The sequence below is a fragment of the Labrus bergylta genome, chromosome 11 (genome assembly GCF_963930695.1).
Source record: "Labrus bergylta chromosome 11, fLabBer1.1, whole genome shotgun sequence".
Taxonomy (NCBI): Eukaryota; Metazoa; Chordata; class Actinopteri; order Labriformes; family Labridae; genus Labrus; species Labrus bergylta.
In genome coordinates, this window is record NC_089205.1 from 13,174,489 (window position 1) to 13,194,133 (window position 19,645).

Here is a 19,645-nt window from a genome sequence, read left to right on the forward strand (position 1 = left end):
CAACGTTTTTACATCAGCGTTGTCAGTATTTTGTCTGATAAACAGAAGTTGAATTTTGTGTGTTTTGGTTTGTTAGGATTGGTTTTGGTGCAACGTACTTTGCACTCCAGCACAACATTTAAAAATTGCTTTGGCATATACGATGACATTTACCCATGAAAACTGAGCAATTATTATAATCAATACAAATGAGTTAAGCCGAATTGACAAATAACAGAATATTCATTGTTTATGTCCAAAAAATGTTTTACAGGAAACGCGTCTATTAATGTGCTTCCCATATGACAGCTTAAAGAGTTTTACACTTCAGATTAATGATCATTGTTGGACAGCTTTTAACTCAAATGGGATGAAACTAAGAGAATACATATTGCTGTAACTCTCCAGAGCAGAAGATGTCTTTGAAAACAAGCTCCTGGTCTTCACAGCTCTCCCTTAAAAACAGTGTTTCTATTCTTCTGTCAGCGTCTCCGTATCACTTCATGTCTTCGTTCAGCAGTGAGCACGATGTCTATGAGCTAATCTAAATGTTGCACAGATTGCAGTGCTGCTGTGTTGTTTTGCTCTGTGCTGCTGTGCTGCCACATGGGTAATGTGGTGGGTGGTGCCTATGAGAAACACTGAGCGGAGCTATTTATAGTCTCTGCAGTCCTGAGCTAGGCGCCTTACAGCAGGTCTCCTGGCAGCAGCAGAGTGTCTGTGTTTGTCTCCCCTCTGCTCTCAAATACACACAGGATCCAGCAGGGACCAGCCAGCCTTATATATATGATACTATAAATCAGCAGGTTCAGGTACAGCCTGACTCCAAGTGTGGAAAGAAATGTATCTACAATACGCTGAGCAGGGAGTGAATTATGATCCTTTTCTTACACAGAAATCCAACATTATCCAGATGTCTCTTTCAGTTTTACAATTCAAGTTTATTAATACATTTGTTTATTCTTAATTTATCTCTTCATCCATCAAAGACAGTTTCCCACGTGTTGGGCACAATGTGTGTTTCCTGCATTAAAAATGTAACTTCAGAGCAATCTTCCACTTTAAAGTCCTCTCTGCTCATTGAACGTGTCAACATCGAACATGCTGAAACAAACAGTAACTGACAAAGATCAGTATTTATTTACTGTGTGTCCGTAGATTGAAACAAATGAACATGTCGCTGAACTGTTATCAGATAAACTATTACTTTGATGCTGATGTGATTCAAAATTGATTTAAAACTTCTGAATTAGATTAAACAGAGACTGGTGTAGTTCTGAGGTTAACCGGTGACATTTTTAAATGTATTAGTTTAATGATACATAGTTTGTCAGCAGACCCCTCAGTCATGACAAAAAATATACAACACCATAACCACAAAAACTACAACAACATAAAATGGACTGAATAAAAAACTAAAAGAAAATTAATTATTCCCATTTAAGCTCTTTTAGGAGATTTTTGGTCGTATTTAGAGACGTTTCTCCAGATTGCACAGAGCGTGCTCATATTGTGCGTTTCCCATTCTCAAGATCTTAATCTTAAGATTTGTATTACCATAGTATTTTTGATATCAAGATTAAGAATTTAAAATGTGAATATATAAATTATATTCCATGATTTAAACCCATTATGCATAAAGACATCTATGTTGTTCTTAGTACTTTGCATTCCTTTGATTTCCTTTGATGCAACTTTCATATTTTCAAAGCAGGGCCTTTACTTGTAACAGAGTGTTTCCACAGTGATGTAGCCTATTTCTGCTTTATCTAAAGCAAAACAAACCCGAGTACCTCTTCACTCACTGTACCAAAGTGCTGGTAATAGGCTACAAGTCATACAAGGGCTGATATCGACAATAGACATTATTGGGTGGAGGAGAGCTCTTAATTTGTTAATGATGATATAAAGACTTTAAAAAAAAAACTGATGGAGTAGGACAACGTGACCTATTTTCTATTCTGAGCCTGGCTGTTGTAAAAATAATTGTGATGAAATACAGAGGAATTCAGGCTGTAATGGATACCTGAAAGGACTAACACTTGTATTGTAAGAGCATCTGAAAGCACCTTGTGTTAATGGAAGCATTTATCTGAAAAGCAGTGCCAGTCAAAGTATCATCACTCGGGCCGCCCTCACTAAAGCCCTTTGATTTATTTTTTTGTGCTTGCCTTGCACATTGTTGTCCAGCGAGGCCGGCCTCAGCCCCAGCCTGCTTTTGAGTGCCTGATGCAGATACGAGGTCACAGGATGAGGAAAAAGGCCTTGCCCTCTTTGCTTAGGACCATGGGCACATCTACCCGAGTAAACAAACAAGCACTTTGCTCCCCCTCCCAGACCAATGATTTGCCTCAAATACAAGAAGGAGCCACAAAGACAGCTTTCAGATCCTGAGGCAGACAACCAACCAGGGACGCTCCGTGACTCCCAATCGATCATCAATATCTGGTGCCACTTCATCACTACATCATAAGCTTTTAGAGGTGGGACAGTAGTGTTTACTGAAAACACAAAAAAAACTATATTCAGCATTTTGTGAATCAGCGGGTTGTTGTTTTTTTGACATTAGAGAGAGAGATGAAGTGTTTGTGTTGTGTCTGTGATGCAGCTGGAAAAGTAAATTAAAGTAATTAATCAGAAACAGCAGCATCATTACATGGCATTTGGCTGCCGTGTGTGTGTGTGTGTGTGTGTGTGTGTGTGTGTGTGTGTGTGTGTGTGTGTGTGTGTGTGTGTGTGTGTGTGTGTGTGTGTGTGTGTGTGTGTGTGTGTGTGTGTGTGTGTGTGTGTGTGTGTGTGTGTGTGTGTGTGTGTGTGTGTGTGTGTGTGTGTGTGTGTGTGTGTGTGTGTGATGGATGATAGCTCTGTGAGCCATTAGAGACTCCAGAGGCTTCTGTGTGAGTGTGCTGCAGAACATCTGTATTTGTGAGGACTAAGAGCTGCTCAAACAATAAAGGCAAGAACAGTTCAAAAGAATACTTGTGGGATATCGGTGAGGAGTTTAAATTTCAACACCTTGTTCTTAGCTTGGCTTACTTTAGCATAAAGACTGAAAATAGACAAATTGCTAGCCTTGTATATGTCCAAATACAACAGACAAAGATCGCCTGTCGGGACATTTGAAGCTAACTAATAAAAACTTGAAATCTCTTTTGTTTATTCTGAACACAAACTGAAGTCTACAACTTACATTTGTCTGTTCTCTTGTCAACCTGTGTAGGCCAGGCCAAAAAGACTGTGGCATCTAACTCCCTGAAATATCTTTAAACTTTTTTGTTAGGTTATTAAACAAATTATTAGTTGTCATTTGTTATCAGTGAGCTTTGGAGCTGGCGGTCACACATATTTTTTTACGCTAGGCTAAGCTGGCATGCCGCTGCCTTGGCTTGGATTCATTATTTAATTTGATATGGTCAAACAAAAGAAACACTTGTGTTGTTAGAAAGCAAACTGGGCAATTTTAATTACTTACATACTTTGATGTATTTTCTCAATAAACACATTAAGAATAGATTTAGTTTTCTGGCTGTACAGACTGTATTTGTGAATATAATGAACATATATTGTTTGCTTTTATCTGCTATGGGTGCCCCTATGCCCTTGCATAAGAAAAAACATACTGAAAAAAAAACTCTGAGAAAAAATGACAAAGTAGAGAGTAGTAGAAGTATATTTAAAGCTGTTGCCGATGCTGAAACCATTATGTGTGTGAGTGTGTCCGCAGGCCCAAGGTGGCATGAAAGCACAAGAGAAAATGCCATGTGAGGATACAAGTCCTTGTTTGCCCTCCTGTCTTTGTAAAGAGCAGTATGTGTGTATGTGTATGTCTGTGTTTTGTCTGTGGGTATGTTGTATCCTGGCAGGCTGTATTCACAGGGTCGCATGAGTCTACATGCAGACCTGATGATGTATCTTTTACAGAAAGGCTTACAGGATGATGACAGCATTTTTAAATTCTAGATCCCTGAATGATTAAATATATATAACAGAAATGTGCAAGTTTTATCTAGAAATACTATGAATGTGGGTACAATTTCTTTAAATCCCAAATAACACCGATGTTAGCATCCACCAAACATATGTTATGTGAACATCTGTTAAAATCTAGGTCACGTAGGGTTAAGAATCAAATTGGTTGTCCTACTCTGTCCATTTTCACATCAAATTTAATCATAACACATGTATAGTAATCCAGACAGCCGGCCCCTGCCCTACTTCTGCATCCTGGGGAGAGACAGAGGCACAGATGCAAACATAAACAACAACACAGAGAGGCGGTCAGGTCAATGAAAGAGACAACAGGAGGGGTGGGCGTGGCGGACCCAGACAGTGCATGACACCAACGCCTCCGCTGCTCCGATTTAGGAACCAGAGAGAGAGCGAAGGAGGGAATGAGAGAAAAGGGGTTGCTAGGAGACCTTGCCCAATGCAAACATGACACCATCTGCTGCAGTGAGATTTGGAGTGAGCCAGCCAAGTCGGACAGAGAGAGAAATCAGCCCAGGAGGATCACAGAAAACAACACTACAGGGAGAGACAGAGGAGGACAGAGGGATGAACAATGATTACTGAAATGAAAGGGAGGAAAGAAAGGAAAGTAAGATATGTGATCAAACAGGAGTGGGACTTATGGAGAGGAGGAGGGAGAATTTGGTGGTAGGGGAGCAAAATAAGCATGACGAGAAGCCTGATTAATGTATGACTAACAGGTGTGACTCTAACACCACCCTCACATAACCCTCCTACGCACACACACTATCAAACATGTCTTCAAATCTAACAACATGAGCACCATCCTCACTTTATTTTTTGAACAAAGGTGTTGCTGTTGATTTTCTAAGCCCCACTGAGTGGAAATAGCATGCACTGGTTACCATGGGGACAAAAAATGACACCATCACAGATAAAGTTTGTGCTTTGATGCCTTAGTTTACACAAACCCTACAAGTCCTATTGTAGTTGGTGTTGTATAGAATAAAATAATATTATTTCGCTTAAACTGCCCTCTCTCCTGTCAGGTGCAAAAAGAAAATGATGCACAATATTCAATTTAATCGATTTGAAGGCTCTCAAATTTGACAACAGCAGCCATTGTGCCTATGTTTGTTAACTTTAGCTGAAGTTAACATGTGGTAAATGCAGACCATTTTTGGTAAAAGTCAAACTGAAGTTTTGGCTCCAAACAATACCATTAACATTAATATACAGTTTATGTGTTATAGCAATGTACTGGGAAAAACAAGAAACAATGACTAAGTCCTAACTAGCTGGTGGGGTATCATTTAGCAGCAGAGAGGAGGGATAATGGAAAAGAAAGGAAGGCCTTCACCGAAAGATAAACAAGTCTTTCTAAATCTGGGACGCCTAACTTAATAGAGTAGCAGCCGAAAAGTCCTCCTGTGATTTTGTTTAAGCACCTTCAGTCACATTTCTTTTGAAAAGACTAAACTAACGTTATTGAGGGCAGTGGAAGAATCAAGAAACTTCTGTTTTTGTAGACAGAGCAGGGTTGTTGAATGATCTTGATATGTTTAAGAACTTTTATATCCTATACACATTTAGACAAAGAACCTTCAAACTGTAACCACTCACATTAACATGTATGTTTCTTTTGTTTGCAGTCTGTAAAGACGCTGTGTCATTGTTAGATTTGAGCAGGATTTCATTACTGTTGTATGTGGTTGTGGTCAAAAGCTTTAGTTGACCTTTTAAACGTGAGAAGATAAGCGTATTAATGTCACCAGGATTATCTCGACTTTCACATGTACATTTATATCAGAAATCTACTGTTACATTGTGACGTTTGAAAGGCGTTGTAGTTTTGGTAGTGCTGTAGTCAAGATCACACTAACCGAGACCAAGACATACCCGAGACCAGAGTGCTCCGAGACCGAGACAAGACCAGGACATTTAGGGATCGAGACCAAGTCAAGACCAAGACCAAGGTTGCAGAAAGGGGCATTTTCCTTCTAATCACAGCAATGACTTAGAAATAGACTGTCAGTGGAGGTCTTGATTTAAAATCCGGAGTCCACCCAGTCTGAGACAGAGTAAAAAATGCTTTTGATTCCGAGACGAGACCTTCAAAAAGTGGTCTCGAGACCGAGTACTTCAATTTTAGATTTTGGTGCTTAACTAAATAAGGAATTCAATTAAAGCTATCTCAAAACGTGCAGCTTCATTTCTTATGCTAGTAAGCCACCCAGGTTTATAAAGATGTGACGTCTTTATCATTTGAGTGGCCTATTTGAGTGGCCCCAATGCCAAGAATGTACTGTTGCTTAAGGAGAAACAAACCCTGTAGCTCATACAGATATCAAGGTGCATTTTATTAGATGAAGATCCAATGATATACAGTCAACATCAGCATCCTCCTTTACAAAAGACATTAAAATTTAAACATTTTCAGTAAAAAAGTATTATCGTACAGCCAATGTGGGGTACCAGAGAGAAAGCATGACATGACCTAAATCATTCATTCATCATCATATGGATCATAGATAAAACACAATACATTAACACTATTTACAGTCTGTAACACAGAGGTCGACTTGAATGGTAATCCTCGTGATGAATACAGTAAATAGAATATATTCATATATTAAGATCTTTTGTTTACAAAATCATAATGCATTATATATATTTATATCACAGAGAAAGGCTATCCACAACCTTGGCTTTCAGCTATACACAGTACACCCCCATGTGTAGCAACTCTTTGCCCAAGCAAAATGAGATGTTTTGTTTGGTCAATTTATTGTCGATGGTAGGGTTCTTTGGTTGTGCTGGTTTAAAGTGGCAGCCTCTGACTGAGCAGTCAGCCGCTAGGTGTTACTGAAGAGAGTCATTTGTTAAAGTTTGGTTGTAACTGAAGGGTATTGAAGAGGACTCGCCGAATACTACCGGGCAACATCTCAAGCAATGTTTGTAACAATGGGGAACCATTGTGAGACAGAAAGAGGGCAAACTCATTTTGCTTTTCTAAACCAGAATCACATTTAATCAGTTTTGCTTTTGGTGCCATCACAGAAAGATCTCACAGCTCAAATGGACTGAGATTCGATGTTGCATTACAGCACAAGATTTGTTTGCACCTCTAATACAAACTAAATGTTCCTTTCACAAAAAAAAAAAAAAAAAAAAGTGATGAAGACCGGGCACAAAACCGGTCAGAACACCTGTTTTGACTTTGTGCATGCATTAATATTGCATTACTACAGGATGGAGGCAGCTGTGACAGAGTCTCTCAACTGAAAATAATACATTTCCATCAAAGACTGACACATCCGGCGCGTACGGTAAGATCCTGGCCTTTGCAAATAAAAGTTTGTATCAATGTTCCTGAGCAAAACTATTGTTTCCTTAAATGTTACCCAGGTTTTTGAAACTTTAAGGCCCATGATGCATGAGGAATACTAAGTTATTGAACTCCGCAAAAAATCAAAAGAGACATGATTTTAAAACTGGTCAAAACCAAAGGAGAGAATATGTTGGTGAATTAAAGAACAAAAGAGGGTCTATCTATCCATCAAGCACAATGTTTCCTATTGTGGTTTGTTATGGTGATTTTAACAGCCAGTCAGTGAATGCCAGTTTAACAGCAGTTAATCAGAAGTCATCCCAGACTGAAAGAGAGCCAAAGAGTGATCTTTTGTGTCATTTTTGACCTTTTTTATATCTTCATGTAGGTGTCACATCCCAACAGTTTTGTATACTGCATACCTTCATATTTAAGTAAAGGGAATTTCTTAATTTGTGTGTTTTATACTATATTACTATTTGTATTTTCTGTGGGCCCATGAAACCAGTCATGCATTGGCAATTTTTTGTCACTCTCTGAAAATAGAACTTTTGTGTCTGACTGATTATTAGCTGCCCTGCTGTACCTGCCGAGCTCTTTCACATTGGCTAATCAACATACAAGAGCTAAAAGATGCTCACAACGCTCAAGAACATTTGGGAATCCCAGCCAGAGCTGTTCACCTGAGACGCGCTTATGTTGTGTAATTCAACCCAGCCAAAAAACCAACGGTGGATGCAGCAATGTGTTCTCTGAACCAGACGTACAAAGGACGGATTGCGCTGGCGGCTGCCTGCCTATATCTCTTTCACTCTCGGCCCACCCTGCCCCATCCTGAGCTGCATTGCTGGCAAGTCACAGAGTGGATCCCAGCCAAAAGCCATGAAAGCCACTGCATAACTGGATCAGAATCTTCCTCCCCCTGCAATGTTGAGTGAGAGGCCTGGTGGGCAGCAATCCCTGCAAACCCCCAGCTCCCCCTCCTTTCCTGCCACAACCCGACGTCCATGTGCTCGAGCCTCAGTTCCAAGGCTCAGTGCCAGGCCTCATCACTGGCCCAGCTGGCATGGCCCCGATCAGCTGGATTTGCTATAATCATCTTAGGTCATCTCATTCAGGCTGGTGACAGAGTGAATGCCCTGCAGCTCTTCAACCAAAGCCAGTGAACCTTGTCGGACCGGCCTCTTTCTGGCTACATTTCCTCTGAAGGACTTCCTAGCAGCTATAAAAGGAGTGTTGCCACATTTTTAAAAGCAATAATGTTTCAGTAAAAAACAAACTAACAAAAAAACATGATACATCTTATCATGCTGGCCAGTCACCTAGTCCTGCTAGCTGCCTAGTCCGTCTCTGTCAAGCTGGGATGTCTGGGACCTTGATGTATTGATCATGTGTTTGAGTGGGTGGGTGGGTGTAGCTCAAGAGGCATGGTAGGGAGGGATGGGGCAGAGAGTTACAGAGGTTAATGGTAAATCAGCCAAACCAAAGTCACACACTCACTCACCACACATGACCCCCATCCTTCCTCCCTCCCATCCATCCATTTGTCGGTCCATCCAGTAATCCAGCCCCCCCTTCCCCTCTCCCCTTTGCTGTGGTTGTGTCCCAACTGCTCATGCGTCAGTCCCAGCCGTTGTCCTTGATCATGTGGGCCAGCTCGATGATGAACTTGCCCTCTTTGTACTTCTGACTGCTCTCAAAGGCGTGTTCCTGGAGGGTGTGTCAGAGGACAAGGGAAAGGGGAGACAGAGAGACAGAGTCTGATTCATATAAAAGATGGATACAGCATAATAAAATGTTGGTATTATTAACAAGGAGTAGAATATTTTGAAAAAGACATAGGTACCATAAAATCCTGCTTCCAACACTTTATTTGGCTGTATGATAAACTCTTTGACTCAGTCTTTGCTACTGGCTCTTTGGAAGATGGTTATATAACCGTTCGTCACTGAGCACTGCAGAGGAGAGGATCATACCTAATGCTGACAGAAATGTGTCTTGAACCACCAAATAAACTGCAAACACTAAAGGCCACATGTCACAGCCTCAAGAGCCAAAACAGATCGGACTGATCTCATTTTGCAAGCTGCAACATGTATTTGTAAGGTGTTTAATCCATTCCTCTGGAGAATGGGATTTCTAATAAATCCCAGAAAACCTGGTCTGAGGTCTGAGCTTGCTCCATTTAGTGTTGTTCAATACACTAAAGCAGATCATTTGACTCCTTAAATATTATCGTTTCAAATTAACTCTTCATTTCTTCCTCAATACGTTCATGAAGATGTCAAACATTTCAACAGCATGACTGTATAAATGACATTAGCCTAGCTTACTAAAATACTTTGCTGATGCTAGGTGGCAAGTTATTTTTATAAAACTAGTCCCTGCACTTTGTCCATAGCTTATTATTCTAATCTTACTTGGTACTTATTGCTCATTTTATTATCTCTATTCTATTTAATCTTTACATTCCTAAATTATTTCTATATTTCCTACTGCTGTATTGCGTTTAAGAACAGTAACAACCAAATGTTCCCCTGGGATTAATAAAGTATTTCTGATTCTGATACTCTTTGTCAAGTATTTATTTGCCTTGGCAGTATAAATAAAACCATCTTAGCTATGATAGTGGCAAAATCAATATCTGATTACCATCAGTCACATCTATGCATCACTATTGTCTTTGTGAGCATGGTAACATGTTAGCATTCAGCTCACGTGGAACTCGAGTATTGCCTTAAAGAGTTATTAGCACGGCTGTAAACTCTTTTTAAAGAAACTTCTCAAAAAGCTAATTTTAAAACTCTGTATTGGCACCTTTCTGTTAAATTTCACTTCAGATGTTTTAATGATTAAATAGGAATGTTTTAAGTCAACAGATGTCTCTCTTCGTGTGGCCAAGTTAAACTGCAGAAGCTTCTGCTTGCTAATCACATCTAAATTTGTTCAAGTTACACAGCCCATATTTCCAAATTTGGATTTGTCTGGCCCCAGTAACTAACAATGAGAGCAGGAAGCACTTTATCCTAGCTTCTAAGCTGAGAAAGGCCTCTTTGGAAACTGAAGTAAAATCAGTGAAGGCATATTTATATTTAAAGGAGAAATCAACAGTGAAAAAGTGACAAAAGAAAATCTTATACCCTCTGTCCTAGTCCATTGACAACCCTTAGTACTTGCTCCAAACCATCCACACACATGATGAAGCCTCTGGAAAGCAGTGTCACAGTAAGTAAGAAGACTGGCACAAATGTTCTCTGACTGGGGAGTGACTCAACCTTGTTTTTGTTGTCTTTTTGTTTGTTTCAGAGCTGAAAGGGAAATGTTATCAGATTTCTCAGTTTAGAAGTGCAGTAGGTCAAGCCTCAATAGAACTTTGATGGCTGCAGGAAATCAATCCTGCTGCTGCTGATATTAATGGCAGCCCTCCATTAAGCCATATCTTGTGTCTGTGTGCTTGAGCCTGCATGTGACCTCTTTGGGGTCCTGACAGGAATAGTTACTACCCAGAAAAGTATCTACATTTAAAGCTGGTTCACCAGGTGTTCACCAGGCGTCATAAGGAAAAAAAAATATTTTTAGCCTGGAAGGTTAAAGAGTCCAGTTAATGTGAGCGCTGAATGTTACGGTTAGAGGTTAGGCAAAGAGTGTGTGTCAATGGAGCCCTCTCAGGAGTCAAACGACAAGGATACTGTGTGTGTGTGTGTGTGTGTGTGTGTGTGTGTGTGTGTGTGTGTGTGTGTGTGTGTGTGTGTGTGTGTGTGTGTGTGTGTGTGTGTGTGTGTGTGTGTGTGTGTGTGTGTGTGTGTGTGTGTGTGTGTGTGTGTGTGTGTGTGTGTGTGTGTGTTCACCCCTTAAGGCTACAGTCTACAGTGCCCTATGTTGTATACTCTGTAACCTCAATGCTGACAGGGTTCACCAGTGACAGCTGCACATGCAGTGACAGCTAGGATGATATATGAAGACAGCCAACATGTGTTGATGCTGTTCAGTTTACCCTGACACGGGACTTAAAAACACCACCACTAAAGACATTGTGCACATGTGTTTTGACATGCTATATCACAGCTTGGCTGTATATATGGCTCTAATGTTGCGTAAAAAAATGTCTAGATGTTTTTCCCCCTTCCACAAAACATTAAAAACTCATCACAAACACAACATAGTACAGATAGACTTCTGCTCCCTATCCCCATCTGTTTGGAAAAAATCCTTCCCATAATTAATTCATCCCACAGCCGCACCACTGCATTGACCCTGAGAGAAGAGGAGGAGACAGGAGAACTATAATTAGGGTGGAAATAAAGTTAGGGGTTGCTATAATAACAACCTCCTGGTTTATCTTCTTCTAACCTTGAATTCAGGGAGTGTAACACTCGGCATCAAATTAGCCAGGGATACTTACATATTTCCAGCCAAGGGTTGTCTTGCAGTTCTCACAGTAGATATCCGCTACAGCATGCAAGCCTGTAAGCAGAACTCTCTCCTCGGCAGGGCCACACCCGACGTTCACCCTGAAAGAGGGAAAGTGGGTTTGTGGGGAGGAAAGTTGGAGAGGAAGGGAGGCACAGAAAGAGAGGAGAGAAGTTGTGAAATACTATTCTGTGCAAGTACCTTACCAGTAAGTTGCTAGTACTGTATGATGTGCTCAGAGTGAGTCACTGCCTCACACCCACGCATACAGAGGGGAGCATGGATTGAAACAGCCTCATTTTCACACTCAATTCAGCTGATAATGATAGCGCTCCAAGACAAAGGCCTCAAAAACAATATTATTAACCAGAGTGTGTTAGCTCACTTTTGTCCTATCCAAAACCTGCATGCAGCACATTTTGTCCTAACACGTTACATCAAATGCAAAGCCAAGTGCGTTGAAATGCTTTTTTTGAGAGGGATACTCACACTGAGTTGAACAGGTAGGCTCTGCCTTGGCTGCCCTGGAACGACTGCAGAGATAAATAGGAAAAGGCTGAAACAAAAATCCTTTCAATCAGTATAATCGTTCTATAAACTAATACAGGCATGCTTTAATTTTGCCATGAAGCTTCAGTCACGGTTTCTTTAAAAAAACACCCACATGTTGGTTGGAGACGAGCCTACGCTTTAATAGAGGTTACTATTTTCTAAAAGTACTTTTAATCTATCTATCTATTTTAACATTTACGTTAAGAAGGTTTCGTCTCCCAGGTTAAAGCCTATATGCCACTAATAACATCATTGTAGACAAATGCAGAGGTAGCTTTAATGTTAGCAATGCATTCCTTTATTGCAGCTTTATTCAAAACTATAAAGCTGTTACTGGAGATACACATTACACTGATCCATGTAGTGCAGCTGTGTTACAACCATCTGAAGGATTCTGTGCACAGATGAGCAGTGTTTTCACATTTGCAAGTGGAAAAAGTGATAGTGCATTCATAATCCAATTCACAAACCAGCTTATAACATAATCCATCCACATGCTTGTGTCTGGTGGTGGCTATCACAAACATACAGGTGTCAGGCCTGCTGTTTATTTATGTAATTCCTTATCCAACCTCCAGGTTTTAAAACCTTGAAGATGATCCATTAAATTACTGTCAAATATGTTAAATTCTACTCTATTCTATTTATTGTTTCAGGAATAATAATAATAAATAATAATATATTTAGAGTGAACCTTAATAGTTAGCCCATTTGCTTTTAAAGTAAAAACAAATCTTGTACTGCTTTCAGCCTGTAATAATTAGCTTCCTGAAAGTAAGCACCCTGCTAATGGTTACCGGGGGCAATCACTGATGGTAAGATGAGTTAGGTCACTGTAACTAAGTGCATCTGTCGCTGCTGGGTTACCTTGGAGATGAGCTCGTCGTGGTTGGCCAGGTGAGCTCGGCAGTGGATGCAGCTGTAGGTTCGGTGGCAGCTCGGCAGGTATGCCTGAAAGGTCTTGGAGCGCGTCATTCTGACCATGGGCGGTGTTGGCGGGCGGTGCAAGAAGGGACTGCCAGCCCAGGTCGGCTCACAAGGGAAGCACCGCAACACACAGGTGAGGGCCGTGGTGGGCGGTGGGTTGGGAGGCGAACACCTGAGCACAGGGAGGAGAGACGAGCAGCTTGTGGTTACATGGCTGGGTAACAGCTGCTTCCTCAATCTGCCGTTGGAAAATGAGCCACAGGTGAATAATTGCTGATGGGATTACAGCGTGCTCTGCAACCTGCTCGCGTCTGTGAAACTCTTACAACATCAAAGCTAGAATGTGACGAGGCATCATACTTACGAGCCTTTGTGCCAGGCTCACTGTGTTTCAGATTCAAGCTGAAAACACTCAATGAGATGAGATTCAGTAGGTAGCTTCAACCACCTTTTTCCAGAGGCCACAACTGACTCATTGCTGGGGACATAAAAACACTAATAGAGGATTCTTTTTAATATTTCATACTTTAAAGCTCTAAACTTTTGGTTTACATTTATTCCCCCCCGCCCAAAAAAACAAAACAAAAACCCCACTAATACTCCCTTGGCAATTGATTTACTTTACATTGTCTTTACATTTACTTTACATGCAGTGCCCATTAGCTTCAGCTAAATTGTGTCTTTATTGCAAATTAGCAAACAAAAATACAGTATTGATCATAGTAAACATTTTGTCTGCTAAACTTTGTCCTGCTAGCATTTTGTTTGTGTGCTGGCTAGCTAAATTAGTATTTAGCTCAGCCTGTAAGCAGGCTGCTAGCATGGATTTAGAGCCAAATAAGAGCAAGATTCTCTGATTTGTACTTCCTAAATACGAGTGTTTGTCCTTTGTTTTATACTATTGTAACTAGATACCTTTGAGCATATAGTCTATTGACTATATGCTCAAAGGTATCTAGTTACAAAATATATCTAGTTACAAAATATCAAAATGGGCTCTAGAAAAATATGATGTGTATTGACCACTAGTTTTTATTATTTCAGGGACATATATACAAATAATTAATTTAGAGAACATGTGGTTGCAGAATTTGATAATGAAAACAGTCATTAGTTGTGGCTGTCTCCATTAGCCTGTGGTCAAACCGTCCTGCACTGACTTCAGCTCAGTGCAGGACACACAGGCAGCTCCACTAGTTCACAGTCTGTGTTTAAGTCTATGAGGCTGCAGAGATAATCTGCTTAGCCTAGCACAATTGTGAGGATCGTGCTCTGCTCGCTCCATGATATCTGAACAGACCAAGCCCTTAAAATACTTTGCTGGTGTGCGCTGGTGACTGAGCAGATTAGTGAGCTGGCCTGGGAACGCGTCCCAGACTCTCGGGCCAGGAGGGCAGGAGTCTGTTGTTACTAACTGTACATGAGAAACTAAATGGTTCAGGGCCTGAGCGCACTTCCTCAAAGTGCAAGATGTAGTGTTTTTATTGCTTAATGCAATTTGAATTGTGATTTCTTCATGAAGTATCAGTAACAAAATTGTATTTAGTTTGATTAACCACTGATATTTTCCATAAAGTTGTTGTGAGGCTTCACTTAAGGTATATTCTTTTACTGTGTAAACACCTATTTTAACTGTTTTCTTCCGAACTTAAAAACATAACCTTTATAAATAAACCAAAATAGCAGGATAATAACTTTGTAAGATTCCGTTAAAACTTGAATAAATTGGTTTTTATGGCTTTTTTTTTGTCACCTTCACATAATGCAGTACTATTGTGTCTCCTCTTCTTCCTGTCTGCCTGTACTTCACCATCTGGAAAAACTAATAAAATGGTGAATGGGAGCAGGAGGCCTCTCTGACTTCAGGACAAACAGAAGGGAGAAGGAGAGGCCTCTTTTATTTTACAGCGGGGCCAGACTATTGTTTTTAGTGTTCGAAGGGACGCTGATAGTGGCTACAACACTGATGGGAAGAAATAAATTAGACAGTGAGACGTGCCCTTGTTTACTCTCCTCTGACTCTGTGCCAGCGGCGTGGGATTGGGGCACAAAGACACGCTCAGTACAGTTGTCAGAGTCGACCCCTGACACACGCACACACAGAGTGACGTTTTACCCAAAGTGGCTTTCATCCTCTCGGTCATTTCAGGACTTACCACAAGGGAGAAGTTAATCAAGAATCCAGTCTACTGAGATTTCTTTCAAATATTCCATCCTGTTATTAAGTTTGAACCCATTAGAAATGTATGAACCCAAACAGACATGTTCGGGTTTCATTGTTGGACACTTGAGAGATCGTGAAATGTGAAAATCTCTTAAATTTGCACAAAGCTGCCGGATTAAAGCTCAACAATCTTTGGTATTCGAAGGTACTGTCTACAAATGTAAGCTTCAAACTTAAGCCTAGAATGTAATTACATTAAATTAAAGCTTGCCCTTCTAAGCCCTTATACTAGCGCTACACGTGCTACGAGTCACTAAGGATAAAAGACATGACTGAGTGACTAAAACGTAGATGTTTTGAATGGACGAGAAGGTGTCCATCACAGCTGAGGCAAATGTTTACTAAAACTATCAGCTATAGAAAAAGCTTGTGAGGCTATTTCAGTTGACCCACATCTAGAGAAGTGCATCACAGTGCTAATGTGACCTTATCGGGCAGACAGTCGACGGCCCTGATGGATTAAAACATTGCTCCTGCTACACATCTACTCACGGGTCACATATATACTGATCCATGTGGAGTTCTCTCGGTGTATAATCCACAGTGAGACTCTGAAGAATCACCTCATTACAGCTGTAACAACAGTGGCTTTAAATAACCACTAAGCACTGGATACGCATGTGGTTAGAAATACGTTTTAATGTAGTGTTTGTGCAATTTAACATTTGGATTATCCTTTCAAGAAGAAAGAAATAAACTGTGCTGCTTTTCTTCTTTGGGATTAGGACTTTTGGTTGGACAAAATAAGACATTTTAAGAGTCTGTGGACTTGCCACAAACATTAATCCCCAATTTTATGAAATTTCAGAGAATGAATAATAAAACAATTGGATTCCAAAAAGTCAGAAGACTTAGTGACAAAGTAAAAATGGTGAGTTGCAGCTCCAGAGTGTATTGTCTTTCAATAAGTATGTTTACAGAGCCCCTAAAGTCAGATAACTAGTTATCTTGTGTGCACATGTCAGATTGTAACCTGTTGTAATGCTTATTCTCAAGCGTTTATAGATGTCAATACATTTAAAAAGAATCAGAAAGTATTAAAAATACGAGGAAGCAGGTTGAGGCTTTTAGTAGAACATCATGTGATTGTTTTAAATTGTCTGAGGCTCAACAGTTGTTTGAAATTTTTAAATAAACGTTTCAAAGAAGAGGGCAACTCTCTGCTTGGTGGCTGGACATGGTTGGGAATCATTTTCAGGCAACACTGTTTGTGCGAAGAAGATGCTGACACTCTGCAAAAATGCTGACACAAAGAGTCAACCCAGGCAGCGTTGTGCTAAATAAAACCTCTTTGCACAGAAATTGCACTTTTGATTAGATGACTGGAGGAACTGATCACAGCGTTCCAGACAACAGCAGAAAATATTAGCAAAACTGTCAGGTCAGGATGAAGCTCTGTCTGCATAGCTGTCTGCATGCCTCTCAGCCTGTTTGTATATTTATTTTACTGCTGTCACTCAGTCTATTCATCAGATCTGTGGTGGGTTGTTTAAGGTCACCGAGCTGTCCTTTCTGGCCATTTCTGGGTGTCATCACAAAAGACTACGTGCCACGAGTCTCCACAACCAAAAGGGCCCTTGTATCCCAACAAAAAAACCTTTGTTATGTAACGCACTGATGCTGCCGCTGCTGTTGCTGCTTCTGACAATGATGGAGAGCAGGAGAACGGCAGAGGGGAGGAATATATGGGAAGGGGGGCGGGGAGGGGGGGGGATTGGAGTCAAACAGGGGCAGGGAGTTGGTGAATTGAGCAGGGAAAGAAAGAGGGAAGGAGCAGCGTGTGTCCCTTCAGCCTTGGATGAGCTGCGTGTCCTTTCCTGCCCACGAGCTGCACCGACACGATTTCTGTACTTTGTGTACTCTCATCCTGTTCTTCATTCAGTGTTACACCGAGGCCAGCAGCATACAGCAGCATGACATCACTGACTGGAGGAGGAAAAACTCTTCTTTCTTCCACCACCTTGTATCAAATCTCAGTGATGAGGCGATGCTCTTGCATCTCGGGTGTGTGTGTGTGTGTGTGTGTGTGTGTGTGTGTGTGTGTGTGTGTGTGTGTGTGTGTGTGTGTGTGTGTGTCTGGTTACGGTTGCTATGCTTCATCTTGCTTAGAACTGATTTCTACCATTTTTCTTTGTTTCTCAGAAGAGCAGCTTGTTTTCGGGTGCTTCAGACACATAAGTCTGAAGTTAACTTCCAGGAAATGCACATTATCTTGCATGGTCATTGTGGTAGGAACATAAATATTCAAACGCACCTTCCTATATTTCTGTGTTGTGTGAGCAGATAGTGAGTTCAAGAGGGCAAGGTGACCTGTAACAAACTCTAGGCAGCACATTTTTGTAAACAACTTTTGTTTATGTTTACAAGTTTTGTCTGTCTGCGGAGGGTCACCTTTCAAGGCCTGCAACTCTGACTACTATCTTTGATCCATGTGTATCGACTCAATATCTGTCTGCATGTGTTGTTGACATATCTAGAATGGTAGTGGCAATAATCGCCTATAGTGACACATCAATATCTATACATGGAAGCTTACTGGTTGCAGTGTTTGTGTGTGGTTATTGGTATGAATCAGGTCACAGGCAGTGGCGCACTTCATCTGGGGCAGAACTTCAGCCACCACACGGAGCACAGATGGCGGGGATGCCTGAGATGAGCAATGCTGGAAACATACACACATGCACGTACTCACACAAACACACTTAGCCTACATACACGCCGCCCACACTTTAAAAGCGCTTTAACATCTGCAGTGACTCTGACAATATCGACGGGAATCAGGTGATTGCCGTCACAGAAGGTTGTCACATGGTATTACATGATAACCCGCATTGATCAACGCTGACGTGCACCATCGCGCAAAGAAGGCGCGTGCACAGGGATGATGGCGCAGGACTGCCAACACAAACAACATGTGTCCCTATAATAAACACTCAGTGCTGTGTAGCTCTACAGTAGAGGGGACTTCAGCATCCAATCAACGAAGATAATATAAATCCAGGCATGAAGATACTTAAAACTTGGATGTTGGCAGATGATAAAAACAATGAACTTGCCTTTTTTTTTTTTACTATAAGATTATAACATCTGCTGCAACATATCTTGAAAGTTTCCTCGCTTAAAAAAAAACAAAAAAACATTGACAATATATTTGTGCAAAGCATTAGGAATAAACTTCATGAAGATATGTTATAACAGTGCTTAGACGCAAATGAAAGTGGGAAACATAACGCAGAAGAAATATTTTTTACCTTTGAAGGGAAGAAAAACAGTTCTCCACGTAGCCTAGGAAATGTCGCACCTCCTCGTTTTCCTCGTGGCAGTGCCAGTCCTACACCCTCTTTTGCATTCCTTCCCAGGCAAATATCCTCTTCTCTCTGTCTCTAGCCCTGGCGAGTCTTGCAGAGACGCAATGTTTTGACGCGAAACGATGCCCAGCAGAGTTTAGAAGAGGCAGAGATAAAGAGTGATGAAAACAGTCAGCCGCAGCGAGAGGTCTCACTCCACCTGTTTTCCGTGTTCGCAGAAATCCCGTCATAAAGTTAGGAGTCCTTATTTTTGCTGAACATATTGTGGCATTTTTCTCTCCACGGGCTGATTCTTTCAGGTTAAGTTATACGTAGGCCTACTAAAATTAAATTAAAGATTGTCCTCCGTGGACATACAAGATAAGACGCTCAAGTCCCGTTATATTCGTTGCAGTAATAGCTCGAATCCATCTATTATACATTAACTCAAATTCAAATGTGAGTCTAATTTTCTAAGACTAGTATGTGCCATGTTTTCATTATTGTTCGATTTTGGTGCGGTTGAGTTCAGTGAAATCAAAAAATAACTTTCCATCTATAGGGCTTGTTGTGAGATAGCATTATCGTGTCATGTCATGTGTTAACCTGTACTGTAATAACGACGCTCCAGAGCAGTGAACTATCTTGAGGGCTGTGTTGACGATCTTTGTCAAAACTCACACTGACCGTTGTCTTGATGGATAAATGACAGCTTTCCCAGCCAATCACAAAACAGATAAGGCATAGCAACACTGAGCCTATTGGACACAGGTAGAAATGAGTGGCCAATAAGGTGACTGGGATTTCAGAGCCCTAGAATAAAGACTGCGAACTCGCTGTGTAGTTTTATTTAATAATATAAAGTAGGGAAATACCTGAAATCCTCACTTTAAAAATAACTACAAATTGCCACCCAATTACTTTAAACTTAAATGTCTGTCTGGGCAGGTTTGACTGAATAAAACA

General features: G+C 40.8%; 1 protein-coding gene across 2 annotated transcripts; it reads right to left on the reverse strand.

The window, feature by feature from the left end:
- Positions 1-6,289: 6,289 nt before the first annotated feature.
- Positions 6,290-18,950, reverse strand: LOC109989823 (protein yippee-like 2). Of its 2 annotated transcripts, XR_002278209.3 has the most exons (6): positions 18,644-18,950; positions 13,109-13,340; positions 12,179-12,222; positions 11,682-11,790; positions 10,420-11,533; positions 6,290-8,989 (listed from the first exon to the last, which is right to left on the reverse strand). XR_002278209.3 is itself a non-coding variant. In XM_020641716.3 (5 exons), exons 2-5 carry the CDS (start codon positions 13,223-13,225, stop codon positions 8,900-8,902), a joined length of 360 nt encoding a protein of 119 aa, XP_020497372.1. In that variant the 5' UTR covers positions 13,226-13,340; positions 18,644-18,922; the 3' UTR covers positions 6,290-8,899. The 2 variants fall into 2 exon arrangements, 1 of the variants encoding a protein (XP_020497372.1); XM_020641716.3 differs by lacking the exon at positions 10,420-11,533 and having other exon boundaries at positions 18,644-18,922.
- Positions 18,951-19,645: the final 695 nt, after the last annotated feature.